General features: G+C 41.2%; 2 protein-coding genes across 3 annotated transcripts in view; one reads left to right on the top strand and one right to left on the bottom strand.

Annotated features, from left to right (window-relative positions):
- The window catches only part of LOC116983484 (centromere protein P), a 299,674-nt gene that overhangs the window by 201,125 nt on the left and 82,681 nt on the right, over positions 1-15,868 (bottom strand). The window lies entirely within an intron of this gene.
- Positions 9,843-15,868, top strand: part of ogn (osteoglycin) — a 32,849-nt gene continuing 26,823 nt past the window's right edge. The window contains exon 1 of one of the 2 annotated variants that reach the window (XM_033037277.1): positions 9,843-10,128. In XM_033037277.1, the coding sequence (XP_032893168.1) occupies positions 9,958-10,128 (171 nt within the window). In that variant the 5' untranslated portion in view covers positions 9,843-9,957. The remainder of the gene's footprint in view (positions 10,129-15,868) is intronic. The other variant, XM_033037278.1, reaches the window with a different exon arrangement.

Here is a 15,868-nt window from a genome sequence, read left to right as displayed (position 1 = left end):
GCATAATCTGCATGCTCAACTACAGGTTGATACACTATGATGGTGGCATATGTTAGTCACATGGGTGCAATCAAGTAAAAGTATCCTGTAATAGTTTACCTAATATCATTTGGCACTGGTGTATCATCAAATACAGATCAATGACAACACAGAATGGGTGTTGGATCACACAGTATTTATGAATTTCTGTTTCAATGGAACACCGAATATCGATATGTTGCTTTCATGCTTATTCACAGGTTGCAAAAATATGTGGCATAACAGTGGCGAAAGATACATTCTCGCTACAAGGAGAAGGAATGGTCTTTTATATCTTCCTCCATTTTGCCTCGTCAGTCGGGTCGTCAAATAAAGTCATCAAGATCCCGCTTTAGGTTTTTCCTACTGTCTGATTAGCCTATGCAGCTTAGATTCCCGATTTGTCGGGAATAATAATACAACCTTATACGGTTATTCTAAACGTAAATTTTGCTGGTTCAGGCTGTGGCTCGGGTGGAAATCAGCCGTTGCATGATAAAATCAATTTATGCTCTGCAAATTCTGAATAGACTGCCCCACGGCTTGGGTTGTCACACTTATCCTGGTATGTGTTCACCCCATAGCACCAAAAAAGGAAAAAGCAGTACATTTCTTTTTCAGGAGAAGGGACGTGTTGTTTAATGCTAATGTTACATTTAAAATGTTACACTTGGCGCCGACCTGTAGGGGTATGGCTGCCTAGCCTGCAGCTGTCTGTTTTTCATCTCTTTTTTCTTATTTTTAGTTAGTTTAGTGTTTTGTTTTTAAGGAGTTCTAGCTTTTTTATGTGTGGGGAGGGGGGGGGGGGAAGGGGGAAACTAATTTTCAGGGTCCCTACCTGGTCGGAGATGCAGCTTTTCTCCGGGCTGCACTTTCGACCCGTCCTCGCAGCCTACCAGCGGGCCTGGAGCGGCATTTCCTGAGGGGACCGCCCGGAGCCTCGGCATCGGCATCGGCTGCGGATCCGAGGAGCGACGGGGCCGTCCGGAGCGCCATTGCGGGGCGGGCGGTGCCTTGCCTGGGTCGCCGCGCTGGAACTCCGGTGAGCTGGGACCGGCGTTAAAAACATCGCGGAGCTGCGGGCGGCGGCGCTGAAACTTTACATCGGGAGCCTGGGATCTCGCGACGAGATCGCCAGTTGAGCTCCATTCGGCGCGGCCTTGTCGGCTCCGGAAGCCACGGTCTCGAGTAGGGAGGCGGCCGTTCCAGGGTTCCCAGGCCGCTGGGAGGACTCTCCCGACGCCGGAACATCATCACCCGGCGAGGACGGCCTGGAACATCGGGCCTCCGTAGAGGCAACTGTGGAGGCCTCAATAGGCCCGACTATGGGTGGACATTGGGGATGGGACTGGACTTTGTGCCTTCCCCCATAATGGGAACCATTGTGGGGGGATGTTTTTTATGTTAAAGCTATTTATTATTGTTATGTTTGTATTCCTTTTTAATGTGCTGCATTGGCAAAAAGAATTTCACATCTAGGTGTATGTGACAATAAATCAACCTTTGAACCTTTGAACCTAAAACGGTACAGATTACAGATGGCTTGGAGTTCATTTTAAATGGTCTCTTGACAATTATTGTTATAGGGCCATTAACTGTGCCAACATGCTTTCCCATCATATTTGCTGCAGCAAACAGGACCCACTCTGTCGGGTTCACCCCGGATATCAAGTTGTAAAGGATATCTTTAACACAAGTTATCCCAGGACAAGTACAATGCAGTATGGGATATTGACATTGTGTTAACACTATTTCACAAGGGGGCCAGTTACATCCTTAGTTTTGGCCGGCTCTCATAAGGTAGTTATCCTACTGGCGCTGGTTTAGCGCAACAGGTTCAGTCGCTACATATTGCGAAGGGACAGGATGATTACATTTGTAATAATATATATAATATTTTATGTTTATAATTACTTAAGCACAGCAGAAGGGGTGTCAGGTCTCAAAATAGTTCAAGGCATACCCAGGGACCTTTGGCTATGTGATGGCACACATACACAACAATACGTCAAGGTCACCAAGAGCCTTCAAGGCTCTGAACTTGTAATGCTTGTTAGTACTAAACTTTATAAAACGTATCCGGTCAGACCATTAGACCAGGAGTAGATACTGATTACAGATCTCACTGCACCAGGTCTGCTACAACATCACCAACAAGGGTTATTTACGTTCCGCTGGACCACATCCTAACGGCTGCAGCATTGTTAAACAAACGATTTTCCAAACGTTCTATAATAACCCATTGCCAGACCAGGGGTATTTGTCAACTCTATTTTACGTTTTATTTATAGATTCCACCCGGATGAGAAGTGTTACTATTATTATTACTTCATTGAACAGCATCAGCATGTTTTAAATCTATGTCATGACTGTATGCATTATGAATGTTTCCCTCTTTTGTCAATGAAGCAGTTGTGGTTGTGTAGACTCGTTTCTCACGGCATGAAATCACAGAGCTTTGAAATCTTCGTGTAGTCACTCACGTGACTCCGAAGTAAAATAGTAAGATTAAACGAGAACTTACCAGTTTGAAGTTTGATCTTTATCTTATGAGGAATTACGATGAGGGATTACGTGCCCTCCTCTCCCAACCCTCATAAAGGTCATCTGATAGTTCTAGTCTTCTCTAATCTTACTATGTCACTTCAATTATTATTATCTGTGATTTCACACCGCTGCTTTGAAGATTGACGCGCATGCGAACTAGCGGGGCTTCTTCACGTAATCCCTCATCGTAACTCCTCATAAAATAAAGATCAAATTTCAAACTGGTAAGTTTTTATTTAATCTTACTATTATGATGGATCTTCAGCTTTAGTCATTTGAAACATTGTAAAAAAATAGTTCATTTATGGACTTTGTAAACAGATCATTGACACGTCCAAGCAGTTAACGTTAAGAATTTCCTAAGCTCATACTTAAATTCTTGAAAAATGCGCCCACACCAACAATAAAAATGTGGACATCAAATATGTTTGAAACATTACATCTGGAAGAGATGAGATTCCTCTTAGCAGGTAAAGCAAACCAATTCCTAAAGACGTGGTCTACGTTTATGGACCTATTACAAGCATGAGGTGCAATAGTAATTTTAAAAATAAATAAATAAATAAATGGTATCAGGACCTGGCAATGGGAGGTAAAACAACAAAAACAGACTTGGTTGGTAGTCTTTCTGCGGAGTTTAATGTTATAATAGAGCGATTGTCCTTACTTTCTTTTTCTTTCTTTTCTAGGGTCTACTTTCTTACTTTACTTCCTTCTCTAATTTCTTTTCTAAGGGGCTTTCTTTTCCCAACACTCTCTTGCACTTCACGACTCTTGCGCACCTTCTTTACTTTCCTTACTTCTATCTTTTTCTTAAAGCTTAAAAAAAAAAATGAAGCGGTACAAAAAATGTATTAAGATATATGTGTTGTGTGTTATTGTAATTTACCGTACTTCTAATAAAAATAATTTTAAAAAAAAATTAAAAAAAAAGAATTTCCTTGTGTTCTAAAATATTTTACAGACATAATTCCGATTTTAACCAAGAAAAATGATCAAGACGGCTCCTAATGATCAAAATAAACTGCATAAAATGGTGGACATTGCCCAGTTCATCATGGGTAGACCTCTCCACCATCTCAGGGATGTACAGGGAGCGCTACATCAAGAAGGCAGCTAACTTCAAAGACTACACCACCCTGTTCACGTTCCCATCTTTCTGCTATCATCAGGAAGAAGATACAGGAGTCTGAGAACCATTACTTAAAGCTTCTGCACTTTCAGCCAGATGGGAGAGTGGAGAAGGAGGAATGACGGGGTGGAGCAAGTCTTTGATTATGTTGACTACTTTTATGAGGCAGCATGAAGAATAGATGGAATCAATGGTGGGGAGCCTGGTCTGTGTGATGGACTGGCTACATCGATTGCTCCCTGTACTTTATTGTGGTCTTGACAGAGCTGTTCCCAAACCAAGCTGTATGTAATGCAACCTGACAGTTTGGCACTATTGTTTGGCATGTACTCCACCATACAAGTTAATAACTCGCTTCTGTGTCTTGAAGAAGAGGTTATTGTCTTCACACCATGTTACTAAATGACTGCCTCACCACCACCTCCGGCAGCACATTCCAGGCACCTATCACCCTCTGTGTAAAAAATAAAACTTAGCCCACATATCTCATTTAAATTCCCACCTTAAAGCAATGCCCTCTAGTCTTTGACATTGCCATGCTGGGAAAAATGTTCTGACTGTCTACCCTATCTATGCCTCTCAAAACTTTATATACTTCTATCAGGTCTCCCCTCAACCTTCGGTGTTCCAGAGAAAACAATCCAAGTCTGTCCAACCACTTCTTGTCGCTAATCTTCCCCTAATCCATGTGGGTTGGAGCTGAACTAACCAAGGAAATGAAATTATTCCAGCACACTCCTGACACACATGGTAAATGGTGGAAAGGCGTGGGGCATCAATACCTGGCACTACAGTGCTGTGAATGTAATTTACTGCTTTTGGCACCCTCTGGTCTCCTGGCAACTCATTCGTGGTAATCGATGATACAAATATATCTGCCAATAGCCTGGCAATTTCCTTCATAGCTTCCGACTATGTCTTACATTAATACATTTTTGAAGACCTCTAGCACCTCCTGTAATATGGACTCGTTCAAGACATTGTTATCATCTTGCATTAGCATCCATTGATTTAATTTTAATTTTAGAGGTACAGCATGGAAGCAGTCCTTTGCGGACCATTGCTCACCTGTGAACACACTAGTTTATACACACTCCCTACACACTAAGGCAGGGGTTCCCAACCTTTTTCATCCCGTTTACCCCGGGCAACTTTAATAGCACATAACAATGTTATTTCACTTATTTATGAACCACTAATGATGAACAGATACCGGTATACCAGAACCAAACACAGTCAGTCAATGAGAAAAAATATGTACAAATCCAGAATCAACAAATATACCCCCTGGGGTAAATTTACCCCACCCCTTTCACTAGGGACAATTTACAGAGATGAATTAACCTATAAACCCGCACATTTTTGGGATGTATGAGGAAACCTGAGCACCTGTAGGAAACCCACGTGGTCACAGGGAGAACATGCAAATTTCACACAGACAGCAACAGAGGTCAGGATTGAACTTGGTTCCCTGGCGCTGCAAGGCAGCAGCTCCACCCACTGCGCCACAGCAGTGTAGGAGTTATTTCTGGTTCTGGATGAATGCCCTCCAACAGGCGCAACTATCTTCATTTGCACAGTTTATGACCAAAGGAGCGTTTTCCCCTAGGTGTCCATTAAGCAGTTTTGCCAGGGTTCCTTGCGACCACATTTGGTTAAGTTCTGCCATAATATCAAGGAAAGTCTCCCTGGCCTCATCTCTGGAATTCAGCTCTTTGGTCAATGTTTGAATAGCCTAGCACTGTTCAAAATTAGCTGAAACTGGAGTAGAGTAATTATGTTCACAATTGTGAGAGTCGTAGTGTCCATCAGGACAATTTACTAGGTAGTGAAACTCATATTCTGGCATAAGACTCATCAAAAAAGTTGCATAACATGCAATACTTGCCTCAACTTTCAACTTCACTGGTCTCAGAAAATTTTCAGTTTCTCACAGTAGCAAGTGTGAAGAAGTGTCGTGACTCGAAACATTGCCTTTCCGTGCCCTCCAGAGATGCCGCCTGACCCACTGAGTAACTCCAGCAATTTGTAGGTTTTTTTGTAAACTAATATCTGTAGCTTCTTATTCAAAAGGGAACTGCAGATGCTGGAATATCGAAGGTACACAAAATTGCTGGGGAAACTCAGCGGGTGCAGCAGCATCTATGGAGCGAAGGAAATAGGCGACGCTTCGGGCCGAAACCCTTCTTCAGACGTCTGAAGAAGGGTTTCGGCCCGAAACGTCACCTATTTCCTTCGCTCCATAGATGCTGCTGCACCCGCTGAGTTTCCCCAGCAATTTTGTGTACCTTCTGTAGCTTCTTATGTCAGCAAGTTTTAATTACCATATTTCTCCTGAAACTATGCTGTTTTAAAGGCTAACACCAGTGTATTTTGTCCCCATTGAGATCTATGATCTCCTTCAACCTCACACATTTTGCCTTTAACTGTTTTCCCCTTGGATATTCTGACTTTACTTGGATCAGATCACAACAAACCTCTGCCACATCATATAGTTTGCTGCCCTCTGCTGCTTTATGCAAGCCCCCAAACTACACGTTTAAAGTGTAAATCATCCACTTTTCTTTCAATCCACAGAGGCAGACAAAGCAAATGTTCCCAAAGTGCAGGCATTTATAGAATACATTCATGTTTTGCAGAGACTTTCAAACAGTCGAGCCAAGAATGCTCGCCTGTAGCTCTGGAAGGTCTCTGTGGTCTCGTTGCACAAAGAAAGTGTTTCCTTCAGACACACTTTCACGAACCTGCTCAGAATCTTCTGACACTCCTGAGGGCATTCCCCCACTCCTTCCTATCATTGCAAAATCCATGCATTCAGTAGGAACTCCTCTGTACTGGAAGAGTGTTGTTTGCACTGTGTTACTAAATTGCACCTGCCAAACTATATACTGGCAATGCGAGAACTGGCAACAGGGAAAGGCATACATCAATTATGTCAGTTTAACCACGGCATTACACAAGGAAGCATTGAATGTAATAGATTTCGCAATTAAGGTTCACAGACTTTGTGTCTTTCACAACAGCATTAGAGCAATGTACAACTCTTTTAACACCAAAAAAATGGCAGTGGAAATATTTCCAGACTATAGTCTAGACTATGGACCTAATCTAAGATATTTGATGTAGTTTGTAGTTCTATATTCTGCACATGATGTGGGGACATAACACGGCACAGGAACAGCCCCACAATGTCAGTGTTGAATATGATGCCAAATTGAACGAAACCCTTTTACCTGCACATGATCCATATCCCTCAAAAACCTGCATATTAAATTCTCTTAAAAACCTCTTAAATGCCACTATTATATCTGCTTCCATAGAAACATAGAAATTAGGTGCAGGAGTAGGCCATTCGGCCCTTCGAGCCTGCACCGCCATTCAATATGATCATGGCTGATCATCCAACTCAGTATCCTGTACCTGCCTTCTCTCCATACCCTCTGATCCCCTTAGCCACAAGGGCCACATCTTCCACCACTGAGCACCTATCACTTTCTGTATAAAAAATGCTTACCATGCATGTATTCTCCCACTCTCCTATAAAGCTTTGCCCTCAAGTACTTGACAATTCCACTCTAGGATAGAGGTTCAGACTGTCTACGCCACCAATGTCTCTCAATTTTATAAACTTCTACCAAGTCTCCCTTCAGTCTCCAATGCTCCTGAGAAACCAATCTAAGTGTATTGAACCTCTCCTTATAGCTAATACCTTCTAATACAGGAAGGAAGCATCCTTATAAACCTCTTCTGCGCCCTCTCTAAAGCCTCTATCTTTCCTTTTGTAATGAGACGACCAGAAGTTAGATGCAGGTATTTTTGATTTTCTCTGTAACCCCATTGATTCTTTGGGCTGCCTTAAATTTAAGGATCTACTTTTACGACAACAAATAACATGTTACTCTTCATCCATTAAAATGCACTGAACCAAGGTATCCATTATGGATTTTGCTTACAGAAATGTTATCAGGGATAACAGGGATTTTGAAAATTGAAGAATGGCTGCATGTGAAAAGTTAAAGGGGCCAGATTTTGTTTATGAAAATAGGTGCCAAGAAGTCAAGAATTAGGGCTTAGAAAAGGTTATTGGCACCACAAATCCATTAACCCGCAGTTTTCCGACTATGTCATTTACAAAAGCTTAACATCATGTGCCCAAATTATTAGCCTGAAACAAGTGGCCATTCTTTGTCCCCAACACAAATCTAAATTGTAATGGCATAGATGATAGGTGGCAATTTTGAATCATGTAAGGAAAGAACCTACAACATAAGTACTCAATTCCAAGTAACAGTGCCCTTTATGATGTTTTGGACAAAGACCCATCATTTATTTATTTGCCTCTGTACTCCACAATTTGAGATTTGTAATAGAAAAAAAAACCACATGTGGTTAAAGTGCACATTGTCAGATTTTATTAAAGGGTATTTTTATACATTTTTGTTTCACCATGTAGAAATTACAGCTGTGATACACAGTCCCCCCATTTCAGGGCACCATAATGTTTGGGACACACGGCATCACAGGTGTTTGTAATTGCTCAGGTGTGTTTAATTGCCTCCTTAATGCAGGTATAAGAGAGCTCTCAGCACCTTGTCTTTCCTCCAGTCTTTCCATCACTATTGGAAACTTTTATTATTGTTTATCAACATGAGGACAAAAGTTGTGCCAATGAAAGTCAAAGAAGCCATTATGAGGCTGAGAAACAAGAATAAAATTGTTAGAGACATCAGCCAAACCTTAGGCTTACCAAAATCTACTGTTTGAATGAATGAATAAGTTTATTGGCCAAGTATTCACATACAAGGAATTTGCGCAGGTGTTCTGCCCGCAAGTGACAACATGACACACAGTGAGTTAGCTATGACACATAAAACATTAAACATTAATATTAAAACATTATTGATTAAACACGTGAATTTGGAACATAATTAAAAAGAAAGAAAGCACTGGTGAGCGTACTAATCACAAAGGGACTGGCAGGCCAAGGAAGACCTCCACAGCTGATGACAGAAGAATTATCTCTATAATAAAGAAAAATCCCCAAACACCTGTCCGACAGATCAGAAACACTCTTCAGGAGTCAGGTGTGGACTTGTCAATGACCACTGTCCGCAGAAAACTTCATGAACAGAAATACAGAGGCTACACTGCAAGATGCAAACCACTGGTTAGCCACAAAAATAGGACGGCCAGGTTACAATTTGCCAAGAAGTACTTAAAAGAGCAACCACAGTTCTGGAAAAAGGTCTTGTGGACAAATGAGATGAAGATTAACTTGTATCAGAGTGATGGCAAGAGCAAAGTATAGAGGACCATAGGGAACTGCCCAAGATCCAAAGCATACCCCTCATCTGTGAAACATGGTACTGGCTCACTTATCTACATTGATGATACAACTGCTGATGGTAGTAGCACAATGAATTCTGAAGTGTATATACACATCCAATCTGCTCAAATTCAAATAAATGCCTCAAAATTCATTGGCCGGTGGTTCATTCTACATCAAGACAATGATCCCAAACATAATGCCAAAGCAACAAACGAGTTTTTCAAAGCTAAAAAATAGTAAATTCTTGAGTGGTCAAGTCAATCACCCGATCTGAACCCAAGTGAGCATGCCTTTTACAGCATAGGTTCCAATCAGGAAATGGCCAGATAAATTAATAAAAATATCTTCATGGGGATTTTGACAGAGGGGTGGGTAGAGAGATGGAAAATCGGATGGCAAGACTGCTCCCCTAATCTTGCATAAATATTGTAAACTGGACATGGCCTGTCCTGCCTTGAAATGGATGCGTTTCACTTCGCAAATTTGAATATAGTTTGGGCCTTATAATCATGGGCACCCAGCATTCTTTGCCAGATGGCTGTTCAAAGGTTAAAATCAGCCTTGGTTATAAAATTGAACAAAATATATTTAATTCATATGCACTCATTTAAAACACAAGATCCCTAGTGCGACTAAAATGTTCACAAAAATGTTTAGCTACCAGTGTAATGAGCTTTTTATTGCTCTGTTAGGAATTTATTGACTGACTGCATGAACCATGACTGCTATTCTAGCTGTAACGAAGAGTGGAGTTCAAGGGGTTAAGAAACATCACGCAGTCTCATTCTTCTAAAACTTCTGGCACCAGCTGGTGAAAGCTTTAAATACTGATTTGACAGATTCTACGTCTCGACAGCGAGGGACTGTTCTGTCCAGTATTTCAGCTTTTCATTTTTTCTCAGAACCTATTTTTCTTGGTCTTTGATCCAAAATGAATACTGTGTATCCTATACTTTTTGTGATTATTTTCGTACAATTAGCATTCACAGCACCAGCTAATAAGGAAGATGATTATTATGTGCATGATATGGAAGTGGATTCTCTTGGTCCAGAATTTCTTTCTGAATATGGAGATGAGCCACAAGAATTTAAGCAAGCACAGGTAATACTTTAATATTTAGGCAGCTACAGGATTTATATAATTTGATTCTATCTTATCATGAAACTAATGCTTACATTTGCAATGTTAATAATATATGGATCAGAAATAATATCTATAGAAGTGTCATTAATGAATGTTATTATATTGCAGTTAAACAAACAGACTGGAATAATTATTCTGTATTTAATCAATAATTTGTGCTCAAGTGTTGCAACATATGTTTTCGGGGCAAAATTATTAAATACTAGTGGTTTAAAATTGTTTAATGTTATGAAATAAGTAGTTGAAATTAAACAAGAGCGAGTTTGAATAAGTTACACAAGGGAAACATTTGAGAGTTATAACAGTACACCATTATATATTTACCACTTCATTTGACAAACACATTTTGATGTGAACAATCTTAAAGTAGTTACTCCAAACAGAGATAATTACTATCAGGTCCTAACGGACAGAGGATTAAATTTACTCATTCCAATATTTAACGCATTGTTCAGTAATTGTCAAGTATCTTGCACTCAATATGTACAGAAGTTATTTCTAACATGTATAAACTGTTGGAAACATACCACAGCCTTTGCTCAAAAGAATGAAAATGTATGCGAAGATCTGCTGGACTAAATCAGTGTGCGAGTAAAATTATTTTTGTTTTGCTGCTTCTTAAATTTGAATCGCTATGGCTTAAACCCAATCCAAACTCTTAACTGATTCATTACAAATGAGCACAGGGTAAAATGTCACAATGCAAGTTCATATAGGTTATAAATATTATGAATATTAAGGCAGCACAGTGGCGGAAACCTGTAGTGGTGCTGTTTCACTGTGCCAGAGACCCAGGTTCGCTCCTGCCCTCGGGTGCTGTCTGTGTGGAGTTTGCACATTCTCCCCGCGACTGCATGGATTTCCTCTGGATACACCGGCTTCTTCCCATATCCCTAGACGTTAGTGTAATTGGCCTCTACATATTGCCGCAAGCGCATAAGGAGTGGATGCGACAGTGGAATGGAAAAAGGGCCTGTTTCCATGCTGTATCTCTAAACTAAATTAACCTAATGTAAATGTTTAAATATGATTCTTTAAAATGGATTGGAAATATGGTTAGAAAGGAAATCTGACATTTAGGCATTTATTTTAGTATTATTTTTAACAAAGCTTCTGTGCAAATAACAGAATCCAGTCTGACCACATGCAGCCAGTCTGCAGGTGAAGTGCTACATATGGCATAAATAATATGTGCTGAGTGAAAGATTAAATAATCAAGCTCCAGAAAGTACTTATTACAGACAAACTCTGCTGGAACAGATAGCACATCAATGATCTCTATCAAGATCAATGACATTCCAGACAATAAAGCCCAAGTAAGTACGTGGTGAATTTATGGCCACTTGGCTTTGATGGAAACTCATGTAATACATTTCTCATTTCATTTCCTCTAATTCTACACCCAAATTAAAAGGCCAACAACATTAATAATCAATTGTTAATTTCAATGCTTCAGTCACAGAATAACATATTGAACTTTAATATTTTTGACAATTCTGTGATATTTCTCACTTTTAATTGAAGAATTTTGCATTTTTAGTCATTTTAAAAATCCACTCAAGGGACCCATTAACTTTCAGACACTAGAAAACACAACTATGGAAATTTGTAATAATGGGGCAGATTGTGTTGAACCTGGCTCACTGCCTGGACTTCAAACCTATCTTTTCTGGATGCTGGGGCCAAATGAGCTGATGCTCAGCATCTGCGAGAATCCTCATGAGCCAGAAAAGACAAGGAAGACACCAGGTCTTTGGGTGATGAGGCTGAGACCCCACCTCCCCAAATAGCTATATAGCCTTCAACAGCTTGCCACTGTCAAAGACTTTAAATCTTTGATAGAACCAAAAAAAAATGTAATGAAAAAACATTTAAAAGATACAAAAAAAAAATCACTTTAAAGAACCGACAAATATATATTTTTTAAATCCTCACCTTTCATAAGAGTCAGATTGCGAGGCACATTTGTTCCCTGTCGTAAGCATGCCAGTGTTTGGCTGCCACAAGCACAGTGGTGAGTCCATGGCAAAGTCCATATGGTACCTGCCTCCAGCTTGACTTGGATATTTGCGTTTGATGGGAGTGAGCACGGAAATTTGAGGCTAACCTATCAGAACTGCCAGCAATCAGTCAGTTTAATTGTGTCCTTTATCAACCGTACACTACCTCAGGGTTTAATTTAGTTATTTCTGTTTAAAAATCTTCAATTTCTTTTACATGATACAAATAACTTTTAATTCTGCCCCATTAGAGCCCTTGCTTTTATTCCTCCAACCATTTTCATGACCTTCACACTATTACATAGAAACATAGAAATTAGGTGCAGGAGTAGGCCATTCGGCCCTTCGAGCCTGCACCGCCATTCAATATGATCATGGCTGATCATCCAACTCAGTATCCTGTACCTGCATTCTCTCCATACCCTCTGATCCCCTTAGCCATCAGGGCCACATCTAACTCCCTCTTAAATATAGCCAATGAACTGGCCTCGACTACCCTCTGTGGCAGAGTTCCAGAGATTCACCACTCTCTGTGTGAAAAAAGTTCTTCTCATCTCAGTTTTAAAGGATTTCCCCCTTATCCTTAAGCTGTGACCCCTTGTCCTGGACTTCCGCAACATCGGGAGCAATCTTCCTGCATCTAGCCTGTCCAACCCCTTAAGAATTTTGTAAGTTTCTATAAGATCCCCTCTCAATCTCCTAAATTCTAGAGAGTATAAACCAAGTCTATCCAGTCTTTCTTCATAAGACAGTCCTGACATCCCAGGATTCAGTCTGGTGAACCTTCTCTGCACTCCCTCTATGGCAATAATGTCCTTCCTCAGATTTGGAGACCAAAACTGTACGCAATACTCCAGGTGTAGTCTCACCAAGACCCCGTACAACTGCAGTAGAACCTCCCTGCTCCTATACTCAAATCCTTTTGCTATGAAAGCTAACATACCATTCGCTTTCTTCACTGCCTGCTGCACCTGCATGCCCACTTTCAATGACTGGTGTACCATGTCACCCGGGTCTCGCTGCATCTCCCCTTTTCCTAGTCGGCCACCATTTAGATAATAGTCTGCTTTCCTGTTTTTGCCACCAAAATGGATAACCTCACATTTATCCACATTATACTGCATCTGCCAAACATTTGCCCACTCACCCAGCCTATCCAAGTCACCTTGCAGTCTCTCCTAGCATCCTCCTCACAGCTAACACTGCCCCCCAGCTTAGTGTCATCCGCAAACTTGGAGATATTGCCTTCAATTCCCTCATCCAGATCATTAATATATATTGTAAATAGCTGGGGTCCCAGCACTGAGCCTTGCGGTACCCCACTAGTCACTGCCTGCCATTGTGAAAAGGACCCGTTTACTCCTACTCTTTGCTTCCTGTTTGCCAGCCAGTTCTCTATCCACATCAATACTGAACCCCCAATGCCGTGTGCTTTAAGTTTGTATACTAATCTCTTATGTGGGACCTTGTCGAAAGCCTTCTGGAAATCCAGATACACCACATCTACTGGTTCTCCCCTATCCACGCTACTAGTTACATCCTCGAAAAATTCTATAAGGTTCATCAGACATGATTTACCTTTTGTAAATCCATGCTGACTTTGTCCAATGATTTCACTACTTTCCAAATGTGCTGCTATCCCATCTTTAATAACAGACTCTAGCAGTTTCCCCACTACCGATGTTAGACTAACTGGTCTGTAATTCCCCGTTTTCTCTCTCCCTCCCTTCTTAAAAAGTGCGGTTACGTTTGCTACCCGCCAATCCTCAGAAACTACTCCAGAATCTAAAGAGTTTTGAAAGATTATTACTAATGCATCCACTATTTCTGGAGCTACTTCCTTAAGTACTCTGGGATGCAGCCTATCTGGCCCTGGAGATTTATCGGCCTTTAATCCATTCAATTTACCCAACACCACTTCCCGGCTAACCTGGATTTCACTCAATTCCTCCAACTCCTTTGACCCGCGGCGGTCCCCTGCTATTTCCGGCAGATTATTTATGTCTTCCTTAGTGAAGACGGAACCAAAGTAGTTATTCAATTGGTCCGCCATATCCTTGTTCTCCATGATCAACTCACCTGTTTCTGACTGCAAGGGACCTACATTTGTTTTAACTAATCTCTTTCTTTTCACATATCTATAAAAACTTTTGCAGTCAGTTTTTATGTTCCCTGCCAGTTTTCTTTCATAATCTATTTTTTCTTTCCTAATTAAGCCCTTTGTCCTCCTCTGTTGGTCTCTGAATTTCTCCCAGTCCTCCGGTATGCTGCTTTTTCTGGCTAATTTGTACGCATCATCCTTCGCTTTGATACTATCCCTGATTTCCCTTGTTATCCACAGATACACTACCTTCCCTGATTTATTCTTTTGCCAAACTGGGATGAACAATTTTGTAGTTCATCCATGCAGTCTTCCATTGCATATCCACCGTCAACCCTTTTAGAATTAATTGCCAGTCAATCTTGGCCAATTCACGTCTCATACCCTCAAAGTTACCTTTCTTTAAGTTCACAACCATTGTTTCTGAATTAACAATGTCACTCTCCATCCTAATGAAGAACTCAACCATATTATGGTCATTCTTGCCCAAGGGGGCATGTACAACAAGACTGCTAACTAACCCTTCCTCATTACTCAATACCCAGTCTAAAATAGCCTGCTCTCTCGTTGGTTCCTCTACATGTTGATTTAGATACTATCCCGCATACATTCCAAGAAATCCTCTTCCTCAGCACCCCTGCCAATTTGATTCACCCAATCTATATGTAGAGTGAAGTCACCCATTATAACTGTTTTGCCTTTGTCGCACGCATTTCTAATTTCCTGTTTGATACCATCTCCAACTTCACTACTACTGTTAGGTGGCCTGTACACAACACCCACCAGCGTTTTCTGCCCCTTAGTGTTTTGCAGCTCTACCCATACCGATTCCACATCCTCCAAACTAATGTCCTTCCTTTCCATTGCGTTAATCTCCTCTCTAATCAGCAACACTACCCCACCTCCTTTTCCTTTTTCTCTATCCTTCCTGAATATTGAATATCCCTGGATGTTCAGCTCCCAGCCTTGGTCACCCTGGAGCCATGTCTCCGTGATCCCAACTATATCATAGTCATTAATAGCTATCTGCACATTCAACTCATCCACCTTATTACGAATGCTCCTTGCATTGAGACACAAAGCCTTCAGGCTTGTTTTTACAACACTCTTACCCCTTATACAATTATGTTGAAAAGTGGCCCTTTCTGATTTTTGCCCTGGTTTTGTCTGCCTGCCACTTTTACTTTTCACCTTGCTACCTATTGCTTCTACCCTCATTTTACACCCCTCTGTCTCTACGCTCACACATTTAAGAAACCCTTTCCCTTTAACTCCATCCTCCACTATCTCATTCGACGCCCCACCCCCCTTATTCAGTTTAAAACCACCCGTGTAGCAGTGGCAAACCTGCCTGACAGAATGCTGGTCCCCCACCTGTTAAGATGCAATCCGTCCCTTTTGTACAGTTCCCCCTTACCCCAAAACAGATCCCAGTGATCTAAGAATCTAAATCCCTGCCCCGTGCACCAGTTCCTCAGCCACACGTTCAGGTCCCGTATCTCCCTGTTCCTGCTCTCGCCAGCATGAGGAACTGGAAGCAAACCGGAGATAACAACCCTGGAGGTCCTGCCTTTCAGCATTTTTCCGAGCTCTCTAA

The sequence above is a fragment of the Amblyraja radiata genome, chromosome 18 (assembly GCF_010909765.2).
Source record: "Amblyraja radiata isolate CabotCenter1 chromosome 18, sAmbRad1.1.pri, whole genome shotgun sequence".
In the NCBI taxonomy this organism is placed as follows: Eukaryota; Metazoa; Chordata; class Chondrichthyes; order Rajiformes; family Rajidae; genus Amblyraja; species Amblyraja radiata.
Note: the sequence above shows the minus strand (reverse complement) of the source record. Positions and strands in the feature narration are given on the sequence as shown.